The sequence below is a fragment of the Cervus elaphus genome, chromosome 19 (assembly GCF_910594005.1).
Source record: "Cervus elaphus chromosome 19, mCerEla1.1, whole genome shotgun sequence".
Lineage (NCBI taxonomy): Eukaryota > Metazoa > Chordata > Mammalia > Artiodactyla > Cervidae > Cervus > Cervus elaphus.
This window is the reverse complement of record NC_057833.1, coordinates 10,900,216-10,926,295: the sequence shown is the minus strand read 5'-3', so window position 1 is coordinate 10,926,295 and position 26,080 is coordinate 10,900,216. Positions and strand designations below refer to the sequence as shown.

At 35.2% G+C, this 26,080-nt stretch overlaps 1 protein-coding gene across 1 annotated transcript in view; it reads right to left on the bottom strand.

The window, feature by feature from the left end:
• Positions 1-26,080, bottom strand: part of LEKR1 (leucine, glutamate and lysine rich 1) — a 209,108-nt gene that overhangs the window by 100,611 nt on the left and 82,417 nt on the right. The window contains exon 6 of the mRNA XM_043875221.1: positions 17,033-17,218. Within this exon, the coding sequence (XP_043731156.1) occupies positions 17,033-17,218 (186 nt within the window). The remainder of the gene's footprint in view (positions 1-17,032; positions 17,219-26,080) is intronic.

Sequence of the window (26,080 nt, the reverse complement as noted above, 5' to 3'; positions counted from 1 at the left end):
GGACCGGATACCATGATCTTAGTTTTGTGAATGTTGAGCTTTAAGCCAACTTTTTCACTCTCCTCTTTCACTTTCATCAAGAGGCTCTTTAGTTCTTCTTCACTTTCTGCCATAAGGGTGGTGTTATTTGCATATCTGAGGTTATTGATATTTCTCCCAGCAATCTTGATTCCAGCTTGTGCTTCCTCTAGCCCAGTGTTTTTCATGACGTACTCTGCATATAAGTTAAATAAGTAGGATGACAATATACAGCCTTGATGTACTCCTTTTCCTATTTGGAACCATCATCTTTTATGACTTGAAATAGCTCAACTGGAAATCCATCACCTCCACTAGCTTTGTTCATAGTGATGCTTCCTAAGGCCCACTTGACTTCACATTCCAGGATGTCTGGCTCTAGGTGAGTGATCACACCATCGTGATTATATGGGTCATGAAGATCTTTTTTGTACAGTTCTTCTGTGTATTCTTGCCACTTCTTCTTAATATCTTCTGCTTCTGTTAGGTCCATACTACTTCTGTCCTTTATTGTGCCCATCTTTGCCTGAAATGTTCCCTTGGTATCTCTAATTTTCTTGAATAGATCTCTAGTCTTTCCCTTTCTACTGCTTCCCTCTATTTCTTTGCACTGATCGATAAGGAAGGCTTTTTTATCTCTCCTTGCTATTCTTTGGAACTCTGCATTCAAATGGGTATATCTTTCCTTTTCTCCTTTGCCTTTCATTTCTGTTCTTTTCACAGATATTTTTAAGACCTCCTCAGACAACCATTTACCCTTTTTGCATTTCTTTTTCTTGGGGATAGTCTTGATCACTGCCTCCTGTACAATGTCATGAACCTTTGCCCATAGTTCTTCAGGCACTCTGTTTATCAGATCTAATCCCTTGAATCTATTTGTCACTTCTACTGTATAATCATAAGGGATTTGATTCAGGTCATACCTGAATGGTTTAGTGGTTTTCCCTAACTTTCTTCAATTTAAGTCTGAATTTGACAATAAGGAGTTTATGGTCTGAGCCACAGTCAGCTCCCAGTCTTGTTTTTGCTGACTGTATAGAGTTTCTTCACTTTTGGCTGCAAGAATATAATCAATCTGATTTCAGTATTGCCCCTCTGCTGATGTCCATGTGTAGAGCCTTCTCTTGTGTTGCTGGAAGAGGGTGTTTGCTATGACCAATGCATTCTCTTGGCATTCTCAGGCCTTTAGCCTGCTTCATTCTGTACACCAAGGCCAAAATTGCCTTGGCAAATACCTGGAGTAACAAGTGTTTCTTGACTTCCTACTTTTGCATTCCAGTCCCGTATAATGAAAAGGACATCTTTTTTGGGTGTTATTTCTAGAAGGTCTCGTAGGTCTTCATAGAACCATTCAACTTCAGCTTTTTCAGTATTACTGGTCAGGGCATAGACTTGGATTACCATGATAATGAATGGCTTGCCTTGGAAATGAAGAGATCATTCTGTCACCACATGCTGGCAAAGTAATGCTCAATGGCTGTATATTGTCACCCTGCTTATTTAACTTAGAAGCAGAGTACATCATGCAAAATGCTGGGCTGGATGAAGTACAAGCTGGAATCAAGAGTGCTGGGAGAAATATCAATAACTTCAGACATGCAGATAACACCACACTTATGGCAGAAAGCAAAGATGAACTAAAGAGTCTCTTGATGAAAGTGAAAGAGGAGAGTGAAAAAGTTGGCTTAAAACGACATTCAGAAAACTAAGATGATGGCATCTGGCCCCATCACTATATGGCAAATAGATGGGGAAACAATGGAAAGAGAGACTTTATTTTGGGGGGCTCCAAAATCACTGCAGATGTTGACTGTAGTGAAATTAAAAGACACTTGCTCCTTGGAAGAAAAGTTATGACCAACCTAGACAGTATATTAAAAAGCAGGGACATAACTTAGCCAACAAAGGTCCATCTAGTCAAAGCTATGGTTTTTCCAGTAGTCATGTATGGATGTGAGAGTTGGACTATAAAGAAAGCTGAGTGCCAAAGAATTGATGCTTTTGAACTGTGGTGTTGGAGAAGTCTCTGAGAGTCCCTTGCAGAGCAAGGAGATCCAACCAGTACATTATAAAGGAAATCAGTCCTGAATATTCATTGGAAAGACTGATGCTGAAGGTAAAACTTCAATACTTTGGCCACCTGATGCAAAGAATTGACTCATTTGAAAAGACCCTGATGCTGGGAAAGATTGAGGGCAGGAGAAAAAGGGGATGACAGAGGATGAGATCGTTGGATGGTATCACTGACCCAATGGACATGAGTTTGAGTAAACTCTGGGAATTGGTGATGGACAGGGAAGCCTGGAGTGCTGCAGTCCATGGGGTCACAAAGAGTCGGACACGACTGAGCAACTGAATGAACTGAACTGAAGTTAAGAGATAATTAACTTGAAATACTCATTAAAATATACATATATATGTTTACATATGTATGTGTATATGTTTGAAATGAGTAAGTTCCCAGAAACATACAATATCCCAAGATTGAATCAGGAAGAAACAGAAAATATGAACAGACTGATTACCAGTAATCAAACTGAATCAGTGATTAAAAATACTGCCAGAAAACAAAATTCCAGGACCTAATGACTTCACAGGCAAATTCTACACACCATTAAAAAATATATATATATATATATATATATAACACTTATCCTTCTCAAACGATGCCAAAAATTGCAGAAGAAATGCTTCAAAACTCTTTCTAGGAGCTCAGCATCACCCTGATACCAAAACCAGAGAAAGACACTATCAATACAGTAAAATAAAAATTAAAAAGATGAAAATTAAGGCCAATATTACAGATAAACATAGAAAAAATCCTCAACAAATATAGCAAACCAAATTCAACAATATATTAAGAAGATCATACACTATAATCAATTCAGATTTATTCCAGAGGTGCAAGTATGGTTCAATATCTGCAAATAAATGGATAAAAAAGGTATGGTATGTAAACACACACACACACATACATATATACATTCCTCAGCCATAAAAATATGAAATTTTGCCATCTGCAACAATAAAGATGGTTTTAGTGGGGCTTCCTGGTGGCTCAGATGGTAAAGAATATGCCTGCAATGCAGGAGATCCCAGTTCAATCCCTGGGTCAGGAAGATCCCCTGGAGAAAGGAATGGCAACCCACTCCAGTATTCTTGCATGGAGAATTCCATGGACAGAGGATCCTGGCAGGCTACAGTCCATGGGATCGCCAAGAGTCATACACAACTGAACCAAACATGCTAAGTAAAATAAATGAGACAAAGACAAATACACATGATTTCACAGATATGTGGAATGTTAAAAATAAAATGAAAATAGATTCATAGACAATAAATGGATGGTTGCCAGAGGAAAATAGGTGAAGTGGATTAAGAGTTACAGATCTCCAGTTATATAATAAATAAGTCATGGGCTATAATATACATCATAAGGAAGATGGTACAAAATACTGTATTAACTTTGCATGGGGACAGATGGTTCCTACACATTGTGGTGATCATTTCATAATGTATGCAACTGTCAAGTCATCATTTCATACACCTGAAACTAACACAATATTATATACATCGATTATATTTCAGTAATGAAAAAAGAATGAATGGTGCTAATCTTTCTGAGAGAGGTAGATTTAGGAATTAAGGCAAAGGGCAGAGTCCACAGGATTAAATTAAAAAAAAAAAAAAAAAGATGTCTAAATTTAACTCAAGGACCTAAGGGTGATGGTACAGTCAAAAAAAAGTCAGAGAAAGTTGCAAGGCTAAGATCTAGCCTTAAAAGAGAAAAATCATGCTGGAGGGGAAGGAGGGAGAGTAAAAAGGTTGCCTTGGCACAGGTGAAATATGACTAGAGAATGAACCAGAATAACAGCTATCCCAAAGGTGAGAAAGGAATCTCAGAGAAGAGATAACCATCCTAATGAGTGGATGCCTAAGAGCAGTGAAGAAAATTCTAAGATTTGAACATCTGTAATATGAAGAAAATATGTAAAATAGAGATAATATTTCTAGGAAAGCTCAAAGTCAGGAGCAGATGACAAAGGAAACAAAAATAATCTTATAAGACTCCAGTGATCAAAGATGAAATGGCTTCTACAATAGGTCCTTTTATTGGTCTCCATATTCCAATTGTGACCTCTTTTTATACAAGAACTCTCTGGGTTCTAGTTGAGATCATCTGGTTTGCAATTTGTCTAGAGTCTGTAGGTTATCCATGTATTTTTTTGTGGGGGTGTGTGTGTGTGTGTGTGTGTGTGTGAAATCCCTGCTTTTGGGTATAGAAGCATCCCAAACAGTATCCCAATGTCAAGCTAGCCTCTTTTAAGATCTGTTGGAATATTCTATGATAAGCCAAAATGGAAAAGAATTTAAAAAAAAAAAAGAATTTAAGCGTTACCTCCTTCCCTACCTCTACTCCTACTTCCTTCTCTTTGAGAAAATCTGTTTTGAAACAAAGAATTTTTTTTTCCATTAAAGAAAAAACAGCTGTTGGATTTAGCAAAACTAAGGATTACTTTAAACCTCCCTAGCTTTCTATTTGTAAAATCAGCATTTCTTCTGTTTTGGAAGCCAAGGTTATGTTATTCCTTCTGGAGCTCAAGGCTTCAAAAGCAATCATAGGGCTGGTCAATTCACCACAGTGAACTCCCTTTGAAAATCGTGCCTTGCAGGTAAGGTCACAGTGGAACTCTGTTCAGAGAGTCTTCCATTTGCCATGCATGAGATGACTCCTGAATTAATCACAGCCACTCCCTTCTTGAGCAATGTGTTCTAAGAGCAGGCTAACTGCTGTCACAACTAGCCAATGCTGACTGAAAACAAATTAGTGGAGGCAGATTTTTTTGAGTAAATTAAAATTCATAGTTTTCATTGGTTATTAAAGGAGTATTGAAGGAAATTCTAATACTTTTATCCTAAACATAACCATTTGGTTTGCTCTCACACGAGGAAAAACCACTTTAAAACGTTGGTTTAACAGTCTCTATTTGTGCAGTTCTTTTGTGTTCCTATGTTTTGTCTTGTTGACTCTCTTAACACTACAACGTAGTTAAGGAAAGCTACAAGCTAGAATCAAGATTACTGGGAGAAGTATCAATAACCTCAAACATGCAGATGAAACCACCCCTATGGCAGGAAAGCAAAGAGGAACTAAACAGCCTCTTGATGAAAGTGAAGGAGAAGAGTGAAAAAGCTGGTTTAAAATGCAACATGCAAAAAACTAAGATCATGGCATCCAGTCCCATCACTTCATGGCAAACAGATGAGGAAACAATGGAAACAGTGAGAAACTTTATTTTCTGGGCTCCAAAATCACTGCAGATGGTGACTGCAGCCATGAAATTAAAAGACACTTGCTCCTTGGAAGAAAAACTATGATAAACCTAGTGAAAGAGAAACTGAAGTCTCTCAGTTGTGTCTGACTCTTTGCAACCCCATGGACTATACAGTCCATGGAATTCTTCAGGACAGTATACTAGAGTGGGTAGCCCCTCCCTTTTCTAGGGAATCTTCCCAACCCAAGGATTGAACTCAGGTCTCCCACATTGCAGGTGGACTCTTTACCAGCTGAACCAAACCCAGACATTATATTAAAAAACAGAGATACTACTTTGCTGACAAAGGTCCATATAGTCAGAACTATGATTTATCCAGTAGTCATGTATGGATGTGAGAGTTGGACCATAAAGAAAGCTGAGTGCCAAAGAATTGATGCTTTTGGACTGTGGTGTTGGAGAAGACTCTTGAGAGTCCCTTGGACTGCAAGGAGATCCAACCAGTCCATCCTGAAGGGAATCAATCCTGAATAGTCACTGGAAGGACTGATGCTGAAGCTGAAACTCCAATACTTTGGCCGCCTGTTGCAAAGAGCCAACTTATTAGAAAAGACCCCTGATGCTGGGAAAGATTGAAGGCAGGAGGAGAAGGGGATGATGGAGGACAAGATGGTTGAATGGCATCACAGACTTGATGAACATGAGTTTGGGCAAGCTCCAGGAGTTGGTGGTGGACAGAGAAGCCTGGTGTGCTGCAAAGAGTCAGACACGACTGAACTGAATTGATCATATTCCCACTTTATAGATGAAGTAACTGAGTCAGAGAAATTGATAACTTATTCAGAAGTCCTGTAAAAGGCATAAACTTGCCAGAAAGCAGAAGTGTTTGATTCCTGAACCAGTTACTTTTAAAAACTGAACCGTGTCACTGTTTTTTTCCCAATTTAACACAGGAGCTACTCATTAAGGGATGTAGTACTTATACATTACACAACATGCATGAAACTCAAAAACATTATGCTAAGTCAAATAAGTTAGACAAGAAAGATCACGTTAAGTGATCACGTTATATGATTCTATTTATATGAAATGTCTAGAATGGGGAAATCTACACAGAAAGAAAGTAAATGAATGACTCATGGGGGAGGGGCAGGAGGGCAAGGGAAATAAATGACCAAGAGGTTTCTTTTGGTTATAGAAGTGTTCTAAAATTAGATCATGGTGATGGTCATAAATTCTGTAAATATCCTAAAAATCACTGAGTTTGTACACTTAAAATGCATAAATTTTATGATATTTAAGATATTTCTCAGTAAGGCTATTCTTTAAAAGTTCAGCTAGGATGTTAAAACATACGTGCAAAACAATTTAAGTAAAATACTTATGTATTATTTATTACACCAAAAAGTTTCCTGAGAGAAAAAATACCCAAAAGTGTTTTCACTAGGAATAAATTTTAAAGTTGGGCAAATAAATTTTAGGAAGAACATTAATGCTAAAGTGATTTATCTGAACTCTGTCTTCCAATATTTGTGACTGCTGACAAAAAGTAAAGGACACTCTATTCTACTAGGTGGAAGGAAAATCATTTAAATGGATGGGTTTGTGGGTCACAATGACCTCTAAGAGGAGTATTATCAATTGAGATAAATTATGCATTTGGAAGTTATATTAGTGTGAGCTAAACATAAAATTACAAAAGTTGTGTAAATAAATCTCTAAAAGGGAACTGAGAATTTAGCTTCTAAAATTTCATATTATAAGCTTTCCTATGAAAAGGATGAAAGTTTGGCATTAAGAGTTAAGCTGCTAATTAGTGCTTATGATTTACTCTTACACCACTATCAAATATATGGACTAGAATTATCATATGAACTTACATTTTCAAGCATTTATGTTTCAAAAGGCAAAGGGAAAATGTGGGCCAAACAAAGAAAAGTTTTTATGTAGAAAAGTAAAGATCATAAAGACTATATACTTGGATTAAAGTTGAAATTGTTCAATAGTGATTTAAAAGAAAAAGTATCAGTGTAAAAATAAAAATATTTACATGAAATATTAGAACTTTTAAATTCTATTTATAAGTACACAGAATAATGACACAGTATACAGCACAGGTTTAAAAAATTCAGAATATAAAAAATATTTCGTGCTAGTTAAAAGTATAACATGCTAATTCATTTATTAAGAGAGAGAACCTAAGAGAGATTTAGCAACAACTAAGAGCATAAATAATAAGCCACAGTATAAAAGTGCAAGTGAGACGAAATTAGAGATTGCAAGATACAGGGGAAATTAACAGTAAAACCTTTGAATGCTCTGAAGGAAAAAACAGGGGACAGAAGGTAGGGCAGATAAATTAGGCTAGAAAACAGAAGGGGAGAAGTTTAACTAGTACTAGAAAGGAATGAGTGATGCTTATCACTCACTTAAAAGCTGGTTCTGCAACTGTGGAGAAGCCAGGAGTAGGACTTGTAAGAAGGAATATAAACAATGCAAATACTTAAAAACTGGATTTAAGATTATTAATTACAAAAAGTCATTTACAAAGCTCATATCAAAAAATGAATTTAAATACTTTCTAGTGTATTCTTTGAACAAGTAATTATGCTTCTTTAAAACAAGACACAGGGAGAGTCAAGAGATGAACAGTATCAGTCTGCCCTTATTTTCATCTGCCCCAAGAAACTCTAAAATGCTATGTTCATTATGTTAATCCAGTGATTTGTCTGGGGAGAAGATATTCACTGTGATGCATGGCTTTTCCTCTTCTCAAATAATTGACATTATTTCTGAAAAGATATTAATAAGCTGAAAAAGCTATCAGTGATGATTATTGAGATACTGGAAAATCTTAAGCACATTAATTCATTAGTAATTGAAAAATTAGGCATGTATTTAAAAGAAAGCAGACTAAGAAGTAAGATTGTTAAAGTTTATGAGAATTAGGAAAGTAAATGTAAAATAGTAGAGAAAGTAAAGGTAATTTGAATGGCTACAAAATTGGAGCTAGAGAAATTTATAGCATGTTCTTAATATAAAGGACAAAAAAAGGCTGTTAAGAAAGGCTAAAATTAAGAGTGTTGGCACATATAACCAGCGTGGGGCGAGGACTCAGACGTCCCATGAAGACCTGTGAAGAGGTGGGCAGTATCTGCACACCACAAGTCAAAGTGAAGATGAGGCCAGTTGGCTGGTGTGTGGTTAATGCCAAATAATTATTTGCTGAAAAATTGAACTTATTCCCAGGATATGGTTAGCCCAGCACCAAGCGATGGAAAAAGATGAGTTGTGGCAAGAGCCTGGCGTATAGGTCAATGGATAGTGAGCACAGGCAAAAGCAGATTACAACAAATAGAAAACAGCTACTGACAGGAGAGTAGCAGAGGGGCTGCCTTGGACCACTGGAAATGGGAGCACCTGTAAAACTCCCCCATGGACCCTAGATGGGAGAAAAAAGTGTACCAAGTATGGAAATACAATACTGCCAAGACCTGAGATGGAAATTTTGCTGTCTTTCCTGCACTTGTAGTTCTATAGCTTTCCTAAGCCACTGTACCCACTTTTGTAAAATGAACTGAAGAGAAACAATATGTTGGTGCAATCAGTTCACCCAAGGGTACTTGTGGATAAAGTAAGAGGGACATTAAAAAACATTCTAAATGTTCTGACAATTTTAACAGAGAACTTGATATGGAAATAAGATTGCTGTGGGGTAAAAAAAAAAAAAATCCAAAAAACAAAACAACAAACCTAGTTCCCTTCATGGGTAGGTTCATAGGAAGTGGTACTTGTCATCTTGAGTTAAGAAAAGCTTTAATGATCCTGTCCACTACAACCTATCGATTTCCAATGGTTTCAACCAAGAGAGCGGTAACAGATAGCCTTAATTTAAGATGGTTTCTTTCTTTCTTAACACAGTTTGAATGCTGTTACCCATGGAGTGAACCTATTTTTTACAAGCAGCAGAAACCTAATTTTGTCTTGAAATTTTGTGCTATTTTGCCCTGCAATTACACTGTCCTTTAGACAAACCTGTATTACATCTATAACTACACAACTTCTACATGAAGAACTGAACAGATCAGCTGCACCTTTGGTTTGTATATGGACTGCACTTAATGAAAGTGAGGAGTTAATGAATATAACAACTATGGCCAACCAGCATTGAATTATTTTGGTGAGGTTTTTTTTTAAATTGTAGGAGATGGAATGTGATGTGAGCTGAGTCTTGAAATATTTGTAGATTTTTCTTCTTTTTGGTAAGAAAGTTTATTCTTTATAATCAGAAAAAATTAAATAAGGGAAAAATCACCCATATTTCCATCACATTAAAATTTATTCTCATATCTTTATTGTTCTCTTCTGGTTTCTATTCATAAACACACCTATTTTGACATAATTCTAAGGTATACATAATTTTGTGATTTTTTTACTATGTAATATTATAATTACAGCCTTTCCCATGCTGATACCCAGTGTTCATATTGTTATTTTAAAAGTCTAAATAATGTTCCAAGTAATGGCATATGATAATTTATTACCCATCTCATTAGAGTTAGGGATAAATTATTCCTAACCACTCACCATTAAAAATATGATCTTTGCAAGCAAATAAACTTCTGCAGTTTTCTAAACATAAATTTAAAGAAGATTATTTGATCACAAACATCTTTATGGGTTTGTTGATCAGTCGCTGAGTCATATCCAACTCTTTGCGACTCCATGGACTGCAGCATGAGAGGCTTTCCTTTTCTTCACTATCTCCTGAAGTTTGCTCAAATTCATGTCTATTGAGTTGATGATGCTATCTAACCATCTCATCCTCTGCCACCCTGTTCTCCTTTTGTCTTCATTCTTTCCCAGCATCAGGGTCTTTTCCGAGTTGGCTCTTTGCATCAGGTGGACAAAATATTGAAGCTTCAGCTTCAGCAGCAGAACTTCCAGTGAACATTCAAAGTTTATTTCATTTAGGGTTGACTGGTTTGATCTCCTTGCAGTCCAAAGGACTCTCAAGAGTCTTCTCCAGCAACACAATTCAAAAGCATCGATTCTTTGGCACTCAGGCTTTTTTATTGTCCAGCTCTCACATCCATACATGACTACTGGAAAAACCATAGCTCTGACTATAAGAAACCTTTGTCGGCAAAGTGATGTCTTTAATACACTGTCTAGGTTTGTCATAGCTTTCCTTTCAAAGAGCAAGTATTTTTTAATTTCACGGCTGCAGTCACCGTTCTCAGTGATTTTGGAGCCCAAGAAAATAAAATCTGTTACTGCTTCCACTTTTTCCCTTTCTATTTGCCATGAAGTGATGGGACCAGATGCCATGATCTTAGTTTCTGAATGTTGAGTTTTAAGCCAGCTTTCACCCTCATCTAGAGGCTCTTTAGTTCCACTTGACTTTCTGCCATTAGAGTGGTATCATCTGCATATCTGAGGTTATTACTTTTTTCCATGCAATCTGGATTCCAGCTTGTGATTTATCCAGGCTGGCATTTTGTATAATGTTTTATGGGTTAGAAAAATATAATATTTTTCTATCACCAAAGAAAGGGAGAAGCTTTACCACTAAAGTCTTTGTACTAAAATAAAAAGAGGTGAATGTCTTTAATTTTGTTTAGTTATTAGTAATTAAATGTTTCTTGCTTGTTTACCATATTTCTGATGTTAATTTTCTGTTTCTGTTTTTTAGCAGTTGCCTTCTTGGAGTCTTCTCACATACTTGAATAAATTATTTATATGGATTGGATAGTAACCCTTTGCATACCATATATAATATAAATATTTTTTCAATCTATTTTTATGTTGTTTGGCAGGTTTTTTAATTCATATATTCTACATTTTTATAGGCAAAACCTATCAGTTTTACTCTTTGCAATTTCTAAAGTGCTGCTTTATCCTCTATAATTAGGATAAGTTCTATATCTTTTTTTGGTGCTAGTTTTTCCTGTTATTTTTTTCCTATTTAATTTGAGGTTATTTTGGTGTCTTTGGGTTATTTTGCTTCAGTTACTCCATACCACTTATTACATAATTTTGCTTTCCCCACTTGCTAATAACACTTAAAGTAAAATTGATTCTACTTCTGGATTTTCTATTCTGTTCTAAAAATATACATTGTTATTTTTACAGCTGCTATACACTCCTATAACAACCTAGTCCAAATATGCTAGAGCTAGGGAGCTAAACACCGTTCTTACTTTCCAGACTGTTTAAAAATATATTTTCCCAAGATCTGAAATGAGAGCAACCAACACAAAGTAGCAGGAGCAGTAGAGAATTTATTCCAAGATCAACTGGCATCTGGGACCAGAGGAGGTGAGTGATCATGTAGGATGTCCAGTGTTTTGAGGACATAGCAGCTGCACCCTCTCCAGATGGTTCTGGGGGGGCATGATTTTGGCTATGTTTCTAGCAGTTGTAGCTTCATGGTTTTCTAACCATTTTCTAACCACCTTCTCAAAGATTCTGAATATCTACATAATATCTTTTCAATAAAATCCTTTGATTTTAGTACAATTAATTTTTAGTAATTGCAACTAAGAAATCTCACTAATGCTTATTTTATTCTATTCTGTTTATTTTATATATATATGTTTTTTTACAAACAAAAAGACATTTTATTAACATTGTTATGGCAATGCCTCCCAGGAACTGATGGATCCTCAACATATAGCCCACTGAGCTGCAAGTGATGAATCAGAGTGAAACGATTATTGTAAACAGTGCAGACAAAGAAAACCCCAAACCTCAAAAGAAGATGGAAAATCACTTACAAAAAAAGTAGATAAAAATAATATACATTTTTCTATTTTAAAAAGTACCAATTCTCAAGTGGCAGAGGGTGGAAAGCCCCAGGACCTGGCACCCCAGTATCCTTGATGGTTGAGGGGACAGGCCTACTCTGGCTCCTAAAGTTAAATTTAAGCATCCCGGTTCTTCATCTTTTTTACTACTGCTATACAATTTTCATTCCTAATAACTTCTTCAGCACATCAGCTTCAGTTACCAGCCTTCATCAAAGTGTTAAGAGCAGAGACTCTCCCACTGTAAGGCTAAAATCTGAGTAAAGAGTGAAGAGACCAGACATAGAATCTTAAAAGGCCAAATGATAGTGGAACCAGTGACAAAACACTTCTTTTAAATTAAGCCATTTCTGTTTTTTTTTTACTATGCTAGAATGTGAACATGCTTTTTCCTATTTTCCTTATTCTTATTTTTAAACTAGTAAAAATTTTGCCTCATCACAGGAATCACCTTGAGCACTTATTAAGAGTACAACATCTAAGAATCTTGGAGATACTGAATGTGTTTGAACTGATGTGCAAGAATATACACTTTCAATAGGTCCCTTTATTATCTCCCCACACAAATTTCCACAGTACTGGATATTCTTGTGGCCAGGCAATTTTGGGAAACACTTCCTTAGCTTTAATTCTGAGAAAACTTGTTAAGCTAATGGTCCATTTTTGTAAGAGGAAAGTGGAGGGTGGAAATTCATCCCCTTCTTTTCTTTTTTTTTTAACACAGAAAAGGAGTTCAGTGTTTTCATATGCCTTTTTGGAACTGAGTGAAATGATTAAACAGCTAACAAGCTTTGGCCCAACAGAGACCTGAGTTTGAATCTTAGCAGCGTGACCATGGCCTACTTCTCTATGTCTGATAAGAATAATAAAAGCTTACAATTTAGATTGGGGCTTCCCAGGTGGCAATAGTGGTAAAGATCCCGCCTGCCAATGTAGGAGACCGAAAATACCCAGGTTTGATCCCTGGGTCAGGAAGATCCCCTGGAGAAGGAAATGGCAACCCACTCCAGTATTTTTCCCTGGAGAATCCCATGGACAAGAGGAGGCTGGCGGGCTACAGTCCATAGGGTCACAAAGAATTGGACAGGACTGCATGCACACATTAGAATACTATGAGGATTAGATGAAAGATGCTTAGTGCTAGTCAAATGACTGGCACAGAGAGGGTTCCTAGTTAGTGAAAATGTTTTCCTTTTCTTCTCTTGTCTTATGTCAGTAAATTACTTCTTTTCTTCAAATATAGAAAGGTAGTTACTTGACTTAACCCTTAACTGTCTGTTACATGCAATATAAGACACATTCTCTAGTGTTTTACTGTTCTTTTAAGAAACAAAACCATTCAAGGAAGTGGCTTATCTTAGAATCAGATTAAAATGATGAAAAAAAAGAGAGATAAGAATAATAATCTTTGATTTGAGGGGGACTGCATTTTTTAAAAAGTTATTTATAACTATGAAATGTATGTTTTAGCAAATCTGTCCTAAATTTGTCCTCCTCTATGAAGTCTGAAATAATAGAATGGCATATTAAGAGTTTTATTTTACATAATTTTATTTCATTTTATCAATGAGTAATATATTCAAGTGGTTCAAAATATTTTGAAAGTATCAAATATACAGTTGAAATTGTTACACTGATGTTTGTAACATAAATGTATCTATAAGATTACTTTTAATATATTTGTCTTGATTTTGGTAACAGGGTTACCCTGGCCTTGTAGGATGAGTTGGGAAATAATTCCAATTTTTCAGTTGTTTAGAAAATATTGTATAAAATTAGGATCCTCTCTTCCTTGAAAGTTGGTAGAAATTGCTTGTAAAATATAATCTAGCCTTTTTCTGGTGAGAAAATATTGCTTTGATTTCTTTAATAGTTATAGGAACATTTAATTTTTTGAGTAAGTCATGGTGAGATATATTTTTCTAATAATACATCCATCTCATGTAAGATTTCAAAGTTGTTGGCAGCATTCACTTTTCTTTTTACTCTTTATCTGAAGTTATTGTTCCTGTTTCATTCCCTATATTTTTCATTTGTTTCTTTTCTCTTCTTGTGATTGAATTGCTAGAGGTTTGTCTATTTTATTATTTTTTAAAAAATCAATGCTTTTTTGTTTATCTTCTTTATCATTTTTTTGTTTTCTATCTCCCTGCTGCTCTTATTTTTATTGTATTTTTCCTTTTATGTTGAGTTTATTACCTCCTTCTTATGTAAATATTTAAAGCTACACATCTCCCTCAAAGCATCACTTTGGCTGCATCCCACAAATTCTTGATACATAGTGTTTTTTAACACCATACAAGTCCAGATATTTTATATTAAATACTTTATATTTAATTTCTGCTTAAGCCTCAAAGTTTTTCAGCAGTGTGTTTTTGTAAAATTGTAAAAGATACAAGGATGCTCATTACATTAAAAACAACAGTTAAAGAAGTTAATGGACATACATATTCTTGAATGAGAAAACTTTTATAATATTAATATTAATAAGACTTAATATCACTAAAAATATTAACTCTCTAAAAATCAGTATAAATATAACACAATTCCAATTAGAATTCTTGTTGGGATTAGAGTTGAATAAAATTACTTTAAATTTTATGTGGAAGAATATCTACCTGTGAATATGTAAGAAAAGTATACAGACTGGAAGAGAAAAACTTTACTAGATCTCTATCAGAGTTTTTGAATTAGAGGTGAATAAATGATCTTAAAGTTCAAATTGAAGAAAACTTCCAAATATTTTTAAAAATATATATTTTTAAAGTATTTAAAAAGTAAGAACAAAGAAGAAAGACTTACCAGTTGTGAGGATATGCTATTAAGTCTAATGAATATGATATTAATGGTACATCCAATAAGTTAGTGGAACAGAAAAGAGAATATGGTAATAGATGTCAGCGTTTTGAAATTTTGCCATATGACAGATGGTAGTTTTATTTAGTAGGTAAAGGATAGATTACTTATTGTAATACACAATGCTGACACAAATGGCTATGCATATGGAAAGAATAAAACTGGACCCCAAATCTCATACCATATAAAAGGCAAACTGCATTTGTATTAATGGCTTAAATGAAAGAAAATCCAAGAGACTATATGTATAATCTACAAATGAAATGGACTTTCTGAACTAACTAACTGGAAACAATAAAAGACAATAATTTTATAATAGCCAAAACAAAAATGTTGATATGCTGCAATTTACTGTGAAAAATCAACAAATTATACATTAGAAAAAAATGAATATAGAAGATAAATAATTACTTTGCTATATAAAGTGCCCTTAAAATTGTTGCAAAATTCTACTAATTCAATAGAAAGTTGGGAAAATCTAATTGACAAACTAATTGACATGAGACAAATTAAAATACCTGATTTTAAAATTTGTATCCAGTTTCATATTGCTTCCACATTCATGTGACAACTTATCTTTCAAAACTAGGTTCTCTCTCTGGAGAACTCCATCATTAAATACTCCCCAGCAAGGAGGCTGAGAGCCCTCTGTGACCTTCTTCATTCCCTTGTCTATTCAGCCAGGCGCTTACTTCTCTAGACCTGGGTAGTCCTCTCAACTCTGGTTTTATTTGAGCCTTCCTAGTGTGGCCATGGAGAGGGCCAAGGAGACACAGTGTAACAAGCATGAACCTTGGAGTCCAGCTAGGTTTGCTTTGATTTCCTGTCATTTACCAGTTATGTGGGAACAGGTATGTCACCTCTCTGGGCCTTCATTCTCTCCTCTTTAAGATGGGATAATTATACCTGCTACTCATAGTCATTGTGAGGACCAACAATTCATTACTACTAATAAACTAGTAATTTATATACAGTGCTAACATAGGCTTCCCTGGTGGCTCAGCGGTAAAGAATTCGCCTGTAATGCCGAAGATGCGAGTTTGATCCCTGGGTTGAGAAGAACCCCTGGAGAAGGAAATGACTACCCACTCCACTATTCTTGCCTGGGAAATCCTATGGACAGAGGAGCCTGGCAGGCTACAGTCCATGGGGTCGCAAAATAAGACTTAGTGACTAAACAAAAACAATAACATAGAGCCTGCCAGGCTCCTCTGTCTATGGGATTTCCCAGGCAAGAATACTAGTGGGTAGCCTATCCCTTTCCCAGGAGATCTCCCTGACCCAGGGATCAAACTGGCATCACCTGCACTGCAGGCGGATTCTTTACCACTGAGCCACCTGGAAAGCCCCTAGTACATATTACCACCTAAAAAAATGTTAGTGTTCTATGTTCTACCCTATTTCAGTGTCTTATGGTAACCTAGGTTACCAGCAAACATGTTTTCTAAATGGCTATCTGAATCCAATTCTTTGATGTTCAGAACACCTCCATACAGTGCTAACAGCTTAATTTTGCTAAAACACTTCTTATGTTATATCATTCTCCTGATTACTAGTTGTCAATGATTTCTTACTGCCTTTAGGAAAAAGTACAAATCCCCACAGTCTTACTGCTGATATACTCGATGTTCTAAGGTAAAATTTTAAAACCTTGTCCAAGGCTCTCAAAACATAATTTTTAATCTTTTCATTTGGAAAAATGAAGGAACACCTAATTTGGACTTACCTTATATAACAGCATATGCTGTATATTCTTTCAGTATTCTAAACCACTATCCACTGGGGATGATGATATACAAAAGTAACTTCTACTTTGTTTTCCTGAAATCTCACTGTAATTGAAAAATCTTTACTATATTCACTTAATACTTGCCACTCTAAATGGCAGATTAGGAAAGGGTGATAGCAAACATTTATAACAGAATCAGTTATTGGCATGGTAATAATTAGGTATATTTATAACACAAACTAGTTAAAACAAGATTTTTGTTGTGATTATAAGAGAAATAAAAATTTATACATTTCCTTATTACAGCTAGTTGCTAACAACAGTAAAAAATAATTCTCTTTTACCTAGTACTTCCTTTTGCAAGTCATGGCATCTGGTTTGCAAGTTTACTTCCTGTTGTTTGGATGTCTGAATCTGCTGAGATCTCAATATGGCTGCATCTGACAACAACTTCAGATTTTTCATTTCCTCTTCAAGGCATACATTGTTTCTCTGGGACACTGTCAAACTTTTATTTAGCATCTTTATTTCTGTAAAGAAAATTCAAAGTTTACAAATAGACAACATTGGATCATAAAATATTTCTTTAAAAAAATGATTATTTTATTTTAGAAAATTGATAGTTGAAAGCCAAGATGACTTCTCTGAGAGTATAGAGAGTATAACCAAAAAGTTGAGTTTTAATTTAGCAGTTATTCTGAAAAAGAAATGAAAAAGACTGTATTGCAAATGATACATGAAACCTTTTAGTAGTTTTTTTTAAGCCTTTAAATTGTGTTAAATGACAATCCTGCCTGCTTTTTAAATACATGAATAAATAGCATAATATCTCTGTAATGTTCTGGGTTTTATTGAAATTAAGTTGTTTTCTTGGCAACATGATTCAGAAAAGTAAATTCAAATGTGCCAGCATGAGCTGGTTGGGAGGAATTTCTGGGAGATAACTAGACTATATTCTACACAAATTATGAAGAAAGGTGGTGGGTTGGAGAGAAATAAAAGGAAACAGTGATTAAAACTAATAAATTTGTGGGCAGAAAGTATTAGTTAGTATATCTTAATGATTCTAATAACACTCTGTCCCCTCAAAATGAGACTAGAATTTCATCATAGCAATCATTTCTCATCACTCTATCTACTTAGATTAAGTTTAATAAAAATATGCCTTCACAGCATTATGTAGATTTTAATGTGCTAATTTTATATAATTTTGTGAGAAATGCATAGAACATTTTATCTTTCAGAATGATAATTATCAAGCTCTCCATCAGTCTTTTCAGCACTGCTGCCTTAAACCACCATTAAAACATACAAACACACATGCAATAATAATAAAAAATACTATAAAATTTGTACAACCACAATTAACTGAATTGAAGAAGATGTGATCTAAATAAAATTCTGGACAGTCTGCTTTTCTAGAGAGTTCACGTGGCATTCCCTTCCTTGTTTAGCTCATCCTGGACTATGTGATTGGTTCAGGGTGTGATAGGGTGTCAAAGAAAGGCGGCTTGGTTTACTGGTCTTGGAGCAGAAACAGTAGCCATATGGGCCAGTGAAGAGGAGCAGTAGACTTCTGTGGGATACACGTGGCTGCAGAGGCAACATGGCCAGTAAAAGGTTACAAGAGAAATAAAGCAGGATGCTGAATGGAGCAGAGAGAAGAGAGCATGCCCTAAGGGATGGGAATGAGTAGCATCAGGAATGTAGTCTAAGCAGAGAAAAGCAAAATGTTTTTCTGTGGGAAGAAAGTACATCTGGAAGAAAAAGTGGCACTTAAGGTAGACCTAGGGCATGAACACAAGGGGTCTGGCACCTTCTTCACCTTTTATTCCTACTCAGAATAGAAAACCTAGAGAAATAATTCGGCAGAGACCAAATAAGTGGGGGTCTATTATATCCCAGGGGTTCCTTTACATGGGAATTTTTCCCCCTAAGAATAGCTATATGCTTCTGAAAATTTATGGGTATGTTACCATTTGTGTGAGGAAAACTACTAACAGTACATAGAGTTTTTAAAAGAATATAGTTGAAGAAAACAAGGAGGTTGCAATTTTTCTTCAGGCCTAAAAATATCTTCCTGGGTATTTTTGTAGCCATAAAGGTGGCTTCTTACGGCTGACTAAATTGTACCGTACCCTAACCGTATCGAAGATGAAGTCAGAATGACACCGCAGAGGAGCACACGCATGCTGTGACCTATTTATTGTTCGCCAGAATGATACTGGTTAGGTTTGCAGGCTGACTCTCTCAGTGTACACTACTATCTGTCTCCAAAATAACTACTCGTGTCAATGTGACTTTCTATTTGACATTAGAAGAATAAGAATCTGCAATAAAAATTCATTTGTGAAATATATTTTAACATGGAAAAGTACAGCAAGATTTAAAAACTAACAGGAGGCACAATGTCTCTAACATGGAATTAGGAGAGCAAACCCAATGGGGTCAATTAACTCACTCTTGGCAAACTGCACATCCCCTATATCTATGGCAATCCTGGTGTCAAATCCTCAGTCCTACTTTTGTCATTAATACAACTTCATCATTGTCAGTTATGTGTCCCAATTTGGGATTCAGAAATTGTGATTTACTTATTCTGGTCATTGTACCCACTTTATGCTTTCCCTATCTTTGCACTACCCCATGAAGAAGCTCCTCCTAGCCTCATAGGTTAGATCTACCACAGTTGTTATGCTACCTCTGCCTGGAAATGTTTCCTGACCAGATCTGTTACTCACACCAATTACACCATTTCTATGGCCCTGATCATATGTAAACATGTGGCCTCCTATTAGACTGCAAGTTATCTTAGGCCAGAGGTAATAGACTCAATGGACATGAATCTGAGCAAACTCCTGGAGTTAGCGGAGGACAGAGGAGCCTGGTGTGTTACAATCCATGAGGTCACAAGGAGTCGGACACGTCTTGGCAACTGAACAACAATATCTTATTCATTTTTTATTCCTCCTATAATTTCTACTACAATATCCTAGAATTAACAGATGCTCAATAATATCTACTTAATGAGTAAAGGCATTATTGAGCAAAGCTTCTAATAGTTTTTAATATACCACTAGTTGAAGATTCTAAATATGTGTTTATTTTACCTCTCCCTTCACTTCAGAGGCAAGCATTTTGAGTCCTACATTATTTAATGTCAGACTTGGTAAGGCAGTAAATACACACATGTAAAAGAAGGAAATATTTTAAATAGGATAAGCAAATAGGCCTATTCTATCCCTAATTTCATCAGTTTTATGAAAAGTGTGGATCACAAAAGTTACTACTGAAAAAAAGAAGTATATTATTTAAAATGTTTGTGGGGCTCCCCTCGTGACTCAGTTGTAAAGAATCCGCCTGCCAATGGAGGAGACCGAGTTTGATCGCTGGTCCAGGAAGATTCCACACACCATGGGACAATCAGGCCCACGCACCACAACTGCTCAGCCAGCAGTCTAGAGCCTGTGAGCCTCAACAACTGAAGCCCATGCACCCACAGCTTGTGCTATGCAGTAAGAAAAGCCACTGCAATTAGAAGCTCAAACACCCAGCTCACCAACAACTGGAGAAAGCCTGCGTGTAGCAACCCAGCACAGCCAAAAATGAATAGTTAAGAAAAAATAAAATAAAATGTAATATTGTCCAAGTTTATAGCCAATGGATGATTTAGCTTTAAAGTTACTTTAAAGCTTTAAAGTAGGTGTGATATAATTTGCTACCTGATGCAAGAATAATTATTAGTATCAAAATTAAGCTCATACAATCAACTTATTTGCCTTGATAAGACTTTTTTGTTGTTCTTAGTCCTGTTAGCTTAGTCAAATTAACATAAAAATATGTTAAGTCAATAAGTTTTTAGGCAGCCTCTATATATAACCTTATCACCAAGGCATACTAATATAAAATAATATTTAAAAACTCTGAAATGCTAGATTTACTATTTAATGAAGGGATCATAAAAGACTGTACAGGTTAAAAAGAAACAAACCTCTATTTTGAAGTAGAGATTTACAGGAAGTTATAAAGAACTGTGTGGGAAGGTCCAGTGTCGCTTTTTTTCCTCCTCTTCCCATGTTCACATTTTATATAACTGCAGTACTCCATCAAAACTAAGAAACTGATCTTGGTATAATCCACAGAATTAATTCAGATTTAACCAGCCATACACACCTTTATTTGTGTGTGCATGTGTGCACACATGCACGTGTGCATAGCTCTGTGCAATTTTATCACATATATAGCTTTATATAACTATTAATACCAATTCAATCAAAATACAGGATTATTCTATCACCATAAAGTTACTACCCTGCTATCACTTCATAGCCACACCTACTCCTATCCCCACCAGCTGTAATCGCTGGCAACAACTAGTTTGTTCTCTTTCTCTAGAATTTTATTTTAAGAATGCTATATAAATAGATTTATAATATGTAACCTTTTTGAGGCTAGATTTTTTTCACTCAGCCTATTCCCTTGAGCATGTATTAATAATCTATTTATTTTTTATTATTGAGTAGTATTCCATGTTATGGATAAAGGACAGTTTGTTCATTCATTGAAGGACATTTGGGCTGTTTCCAGTTTGGGCTATAATAAATAAAGCTGCTATGAAAATGTATGTACAGGTATTCTCATGAATTTAGATTTTTATTTCTTTCAGATAAAATGCCTAAAAGCGCAACTGCTGAGTCATGTGTTAAGTGTGTTTTTAGCTTTAGAGGAAACTGTAAAGTTATTTTCTAGAACAGCTATTCCATGTCACATTCTCACCAACAATATTGAGTGATTTAGTTTCTTTTATCCTTGCCAACACTTCTATACTCAATTAAAATTTTAGACATTGTAAGAGATATTTCATAGTATCTCATCATGGTTTTAATTTGCATTTCCTTAATGGCTAATGATGCTAAATATTTTTTCTGTGCTTATTTGCCACCTGTATATCTTCTTCAATGAAATTTCTGCTCATGTATTTTGCCCATTTTCTAACTGAACTATTTTCCTGATGGAGAGCTTTGAAAGTTTAAAAAAAATTAAATTGTAGATATAAGCCCTTTGCCAGATATGTATTTTCTCCAGTCTGTAACTTGCCTTTCCATCCTTTTAACAGGGTCTTTCACAGAGGAAAAGTTCTTAATTTTGCTGGGGTCCACTTTATCAGTTTTTCCTTTTATGTATATGCTTTTAAGTCTAAGATTGTGAGGTTACAAAGATTCTCTTTTTTCCCTAAAAGTTTAATAACTTTATCTTTTACAGTTAAAATTATGATTCATTTTGAGTTAATTTTTGTATAAGGTATGAGGTTCGGATCAATGTCTTTGGTATCTAGCACCATCCAGCCTTTGTTGAAAAGGCTAAGCTATCCTTCCTCTGCTGTGCACCCTTGTCAAAAACCTTGTCGCTCTTATCAAGAACCAGTTGGGCTGTACAAAACAAATAAATTACAAGGATATGCTGAAAAACACAGGGAATATAATGAATTTTTTATAATAACTATAAATGGAATATAACCTTTAAATATTGTGAATCACTATGTTATATACCTGAAACTATATATTATATTGTACATCAAGTATATCTCAAATAAAATACCTTGTTGAGCATATTTGTACGGATCTAAATAAACACATATATATTTAGTTTTAAAATTTAATTATGAAATAACTGACATACATCACTGGATAAGAAGTCTCAGGTGTACACTATGATGGTCTAATCTACACTTATTGTGAAATTATTACCACAATAGATTTGATAACATCCATAATTTCATATAGATACAATAAAAAGAACAACAATTTTCTCCTTGTGATAAGAACTCTCAGGATTTACTCTCTTAACAACTTTCCTACATATCATAGAGCAGTGTTAAATTTTAACAGTCTTACTTCAACTACTCTTCTCCCTCCCCTCGCTCCCACCTCTGATAACCACAAATCTAATCTCTTTTCTATGAGTCTGGTTAGTAGCTTTTCTTGTTTATTTTTTGTTTTTTGAGATTCTACATATAAGAAGATCATACAGTTTTTATCTTTCTCTAACTTATTTCACTTATTATAACCTCTTTAAGGTCAATTCATGTTGTTCCAAATGGCAGGATTTCAGTTTTTATGGCTGAATAATATCCAATTTTATATATATATATAATTTATAATATCATAATATATAATATTATATGATATATAATATTGTGATATATATATCTCACAATTTCTTTATCCATTCACCTATTAACAGAAACGTAGGTTGTTTGTACGTCTTGGACATGTTTGCAAGTATTGTAAATAATGCCACTATGAACAAGGGAGTACAGATGTATTTTGGAGCTAGTGTTTTCATTTTCTTTGGAGATAGGTATATATATATACATGGGCTTCCCTGGTGGCTTAGAAGTAAAGCATCCACTTGCAATGCAGGAGACCTGGGTTGGGAAGATCCCCTGGAGGAGGGCATGGCAACCCATTCCAGTATTCTTGCCTGGAGAATCCCCATGGACAGAGGAGTCTGGTGGGCTGCAGTCCATGAGGTCACAAAGAATTGGACATGACTGCACGACTAAACACAGGACACCACATATATGTACATATATTTAAACTAGAGGTGAAGAGCATTAATTTTGTTCCATTATTTAGGAGAAAATCTACAAGACAACCAAATGAACATTTCTGTAGGATAAGTGAAAATCTAATACAACAGAAGGAATGTAGACTTCAGAATAAAAAGAATAAAATAACAGAAGCTGACATATCTTGATTTTTACTGTCATAGGCATATTGTGGTGTATGTGTGCATGTGTATTTTACAGATGATGACACTGAGGTCCAGAGATTTTGTAAGTGGTAGGGTCAGTATGTGAACTTTGAATCTCTGACTCAAGAGCCCTGCTGGTAGGATTTCTGCGTGCCTGCTAAGTTGCTTCAGTCGTGTCCAGCTCTTTGCAACCCCATGGACTGTAGCCCCCTAGGCTCCTCTGTCCATGGGATTCTCCATTTACCTTTAAATATCTGGGTTTCCCTGACAGCTCAGTTGATGAAGAATCTGCCTGCAATGCAGGAGACCCTGGTTCCACTCCTGGGTCGGGAAGATCCCCTGGAGAAGGAAAAGGCTACTCACTCCAGTATTCTGGCCTGGAGAATCCATGGACTGTATATTCCATGGGATGGCAAAGAGTGGGACACAGCTGAGTGACTTTCACTTTTCTTTTTTCATACATATTAAAGTATAAACAATTATATTTTTAAAAAAGTAAAATGTTAAAAATTGTTAGCTGAAAACATGGTTGTTATAATAGTTACCTGTATTTGTCTAAATTTAATCCTCAAAATTAAGTAAAAAATTTAGGAGTACTATGTTGTCATACACAACTTACCTCTAAAGGCACATATCATATAATAAAATTTAGCTGATGTTGTTATACAGTTAGGATGCTTTCTTTTCTCTAATATTAACTAAAAAAAAATTAAAATATACAGAAAAGTTGGAAGAATTGAACCAAATATACACAACACCTAAATTCTTCAATTAATATTATACTATATTTGCTTTATCACATAGCTACTCATCTATTCACCTTACATTTTTATGCATTTCAAGATAAGTCAATATATTTGATTTCCTAAACACATTATTAATTAGCATTCAATGTAGATTTCTAATTTTTGAATCAAATTTTACCTACGAAGAAATGCACAAACCTCAAATGCATCATTAGATTAGTTTTGAAGAATGCATCCATCATGTAACTCAAACCTCTGTCAAAATGGAAAGCGTTACTGCCTTCACACCCCTTCTGAGTCAATCTTTCCCTCTGAGATAACTAGTGTTACTTCTGTCTTTTTTCCCCACTGTAGATTAGTTTTGCCTATTCTAGAACATCATATAAATGGAATCTTACAATATGCAATTATTTGTATAAGGTTACTTTCAGGCAGCGTAATATTTCTGATGCTTATCCAGTTTACTGCATTACTATAGTCCATTTTATATTCCATTGTTTGTTCAGTTGTTTATTTTTACATAATCCATTCTACTGATGTACTTTCAGGCTTTTACCAATTTAAGGCTATTTTGAATAAAGCTTGAATAAAATTGCTGAATATTTTTATGAACATATGCTTTCATTTGCAGGACATGATAAATTCCAAAGAGAAGAATTTCAGAGTCATCAGACAGATGTATCTTTAGTTTTATTAAAAAACTATCAGACCTTTTTTCAAAGTGACTATAGCATTTTATACTTTGACCAATTTGTATGAAAGTTTCCGTTGCCCTAGTCACCAAAACTTGCTGCTGTCAAGTCTTTTTCACTTAAACCTAGGGGGTTTGTACGGGTATCTCACTGGTTTCAATTTGTGTTTCCCTTATGACTCATAATGCTAAGTGCCATTTCATGTCCTTATTGGACATTGGTATATCTTTTCTTGTAAAGGGTTCTATTCAAATCTTTTAGGCATATTTGATTGGATTGTATGTCCTTTTACTATTGACTTGTAAGTGTTCTTTATGTAATCTCGATAGCAGTTCTTTGTCACAGATTTTTTGAATATTTTCTGTCTAAGACTTACCTATTCACTTTCCTAATGGCATCTATTGATAAGTGGAAGTTTTTAATTTTGATGAAGTCTAATTAATCAATTTTTTTTTGTAGTTCTTACTTCTATCCTCTCTGAGAAACCTTAATTTACTATCAATTCATGAAGATATTTTGGTGTTCCATGATTTAGCTTTTATTTTTAGCTCTGATATATCCTGAATTAATTTTTATGTACAATGTGATGTAGGAGTCAAAGTATATTTTCCCACATCAGTATTTAGTTATTCCAGCACAATTTGTTGAAAGACTTTCTTTTCCCATTGAATTGTTTGGGTGCCTTGTCAAAAGTGAAATGGTCATATCAACAGGTGATTTTTATTTTTTTTTGGCATTGCTTTGTTTTAGTGGGCTTCCCCAATGGCTCAGCAGGTAAAGAATCTGCCTGCAATGCAGAAGACGTGGGTTCGATCCTTGGGTCAGGAAGAGTCCCTGGAGGAAGGCAGGACAACCCACTCTAGTAGTCTTGCCTTGACAAGTAGTTAACTTGGCTGCACTCAAATACTTAAGACTGTTTCCCCTTAGGGGAGGTCGCAGTAATGTCAGTTTAACCTTAGATGAGCTGTTTAAAGTCTTCCTTGTGCACATGTATTTCAGGGATAAGCCAGAGATCTGGGAAGAATTTATAAGCGAAAACTGAGCTCTCTCTTTCTATCTCTTTTTGAGGGTATCCTCTCAGTTCTCAAAGCTATGGCTGCCTTGATAGCTGTCCACAAGTCTTCAAACCAAAAAGACAATAGATTTTATCAAAGTTTTAGCTTCCCTGCATGGATTAGATTGTACACTGCCCTCAATC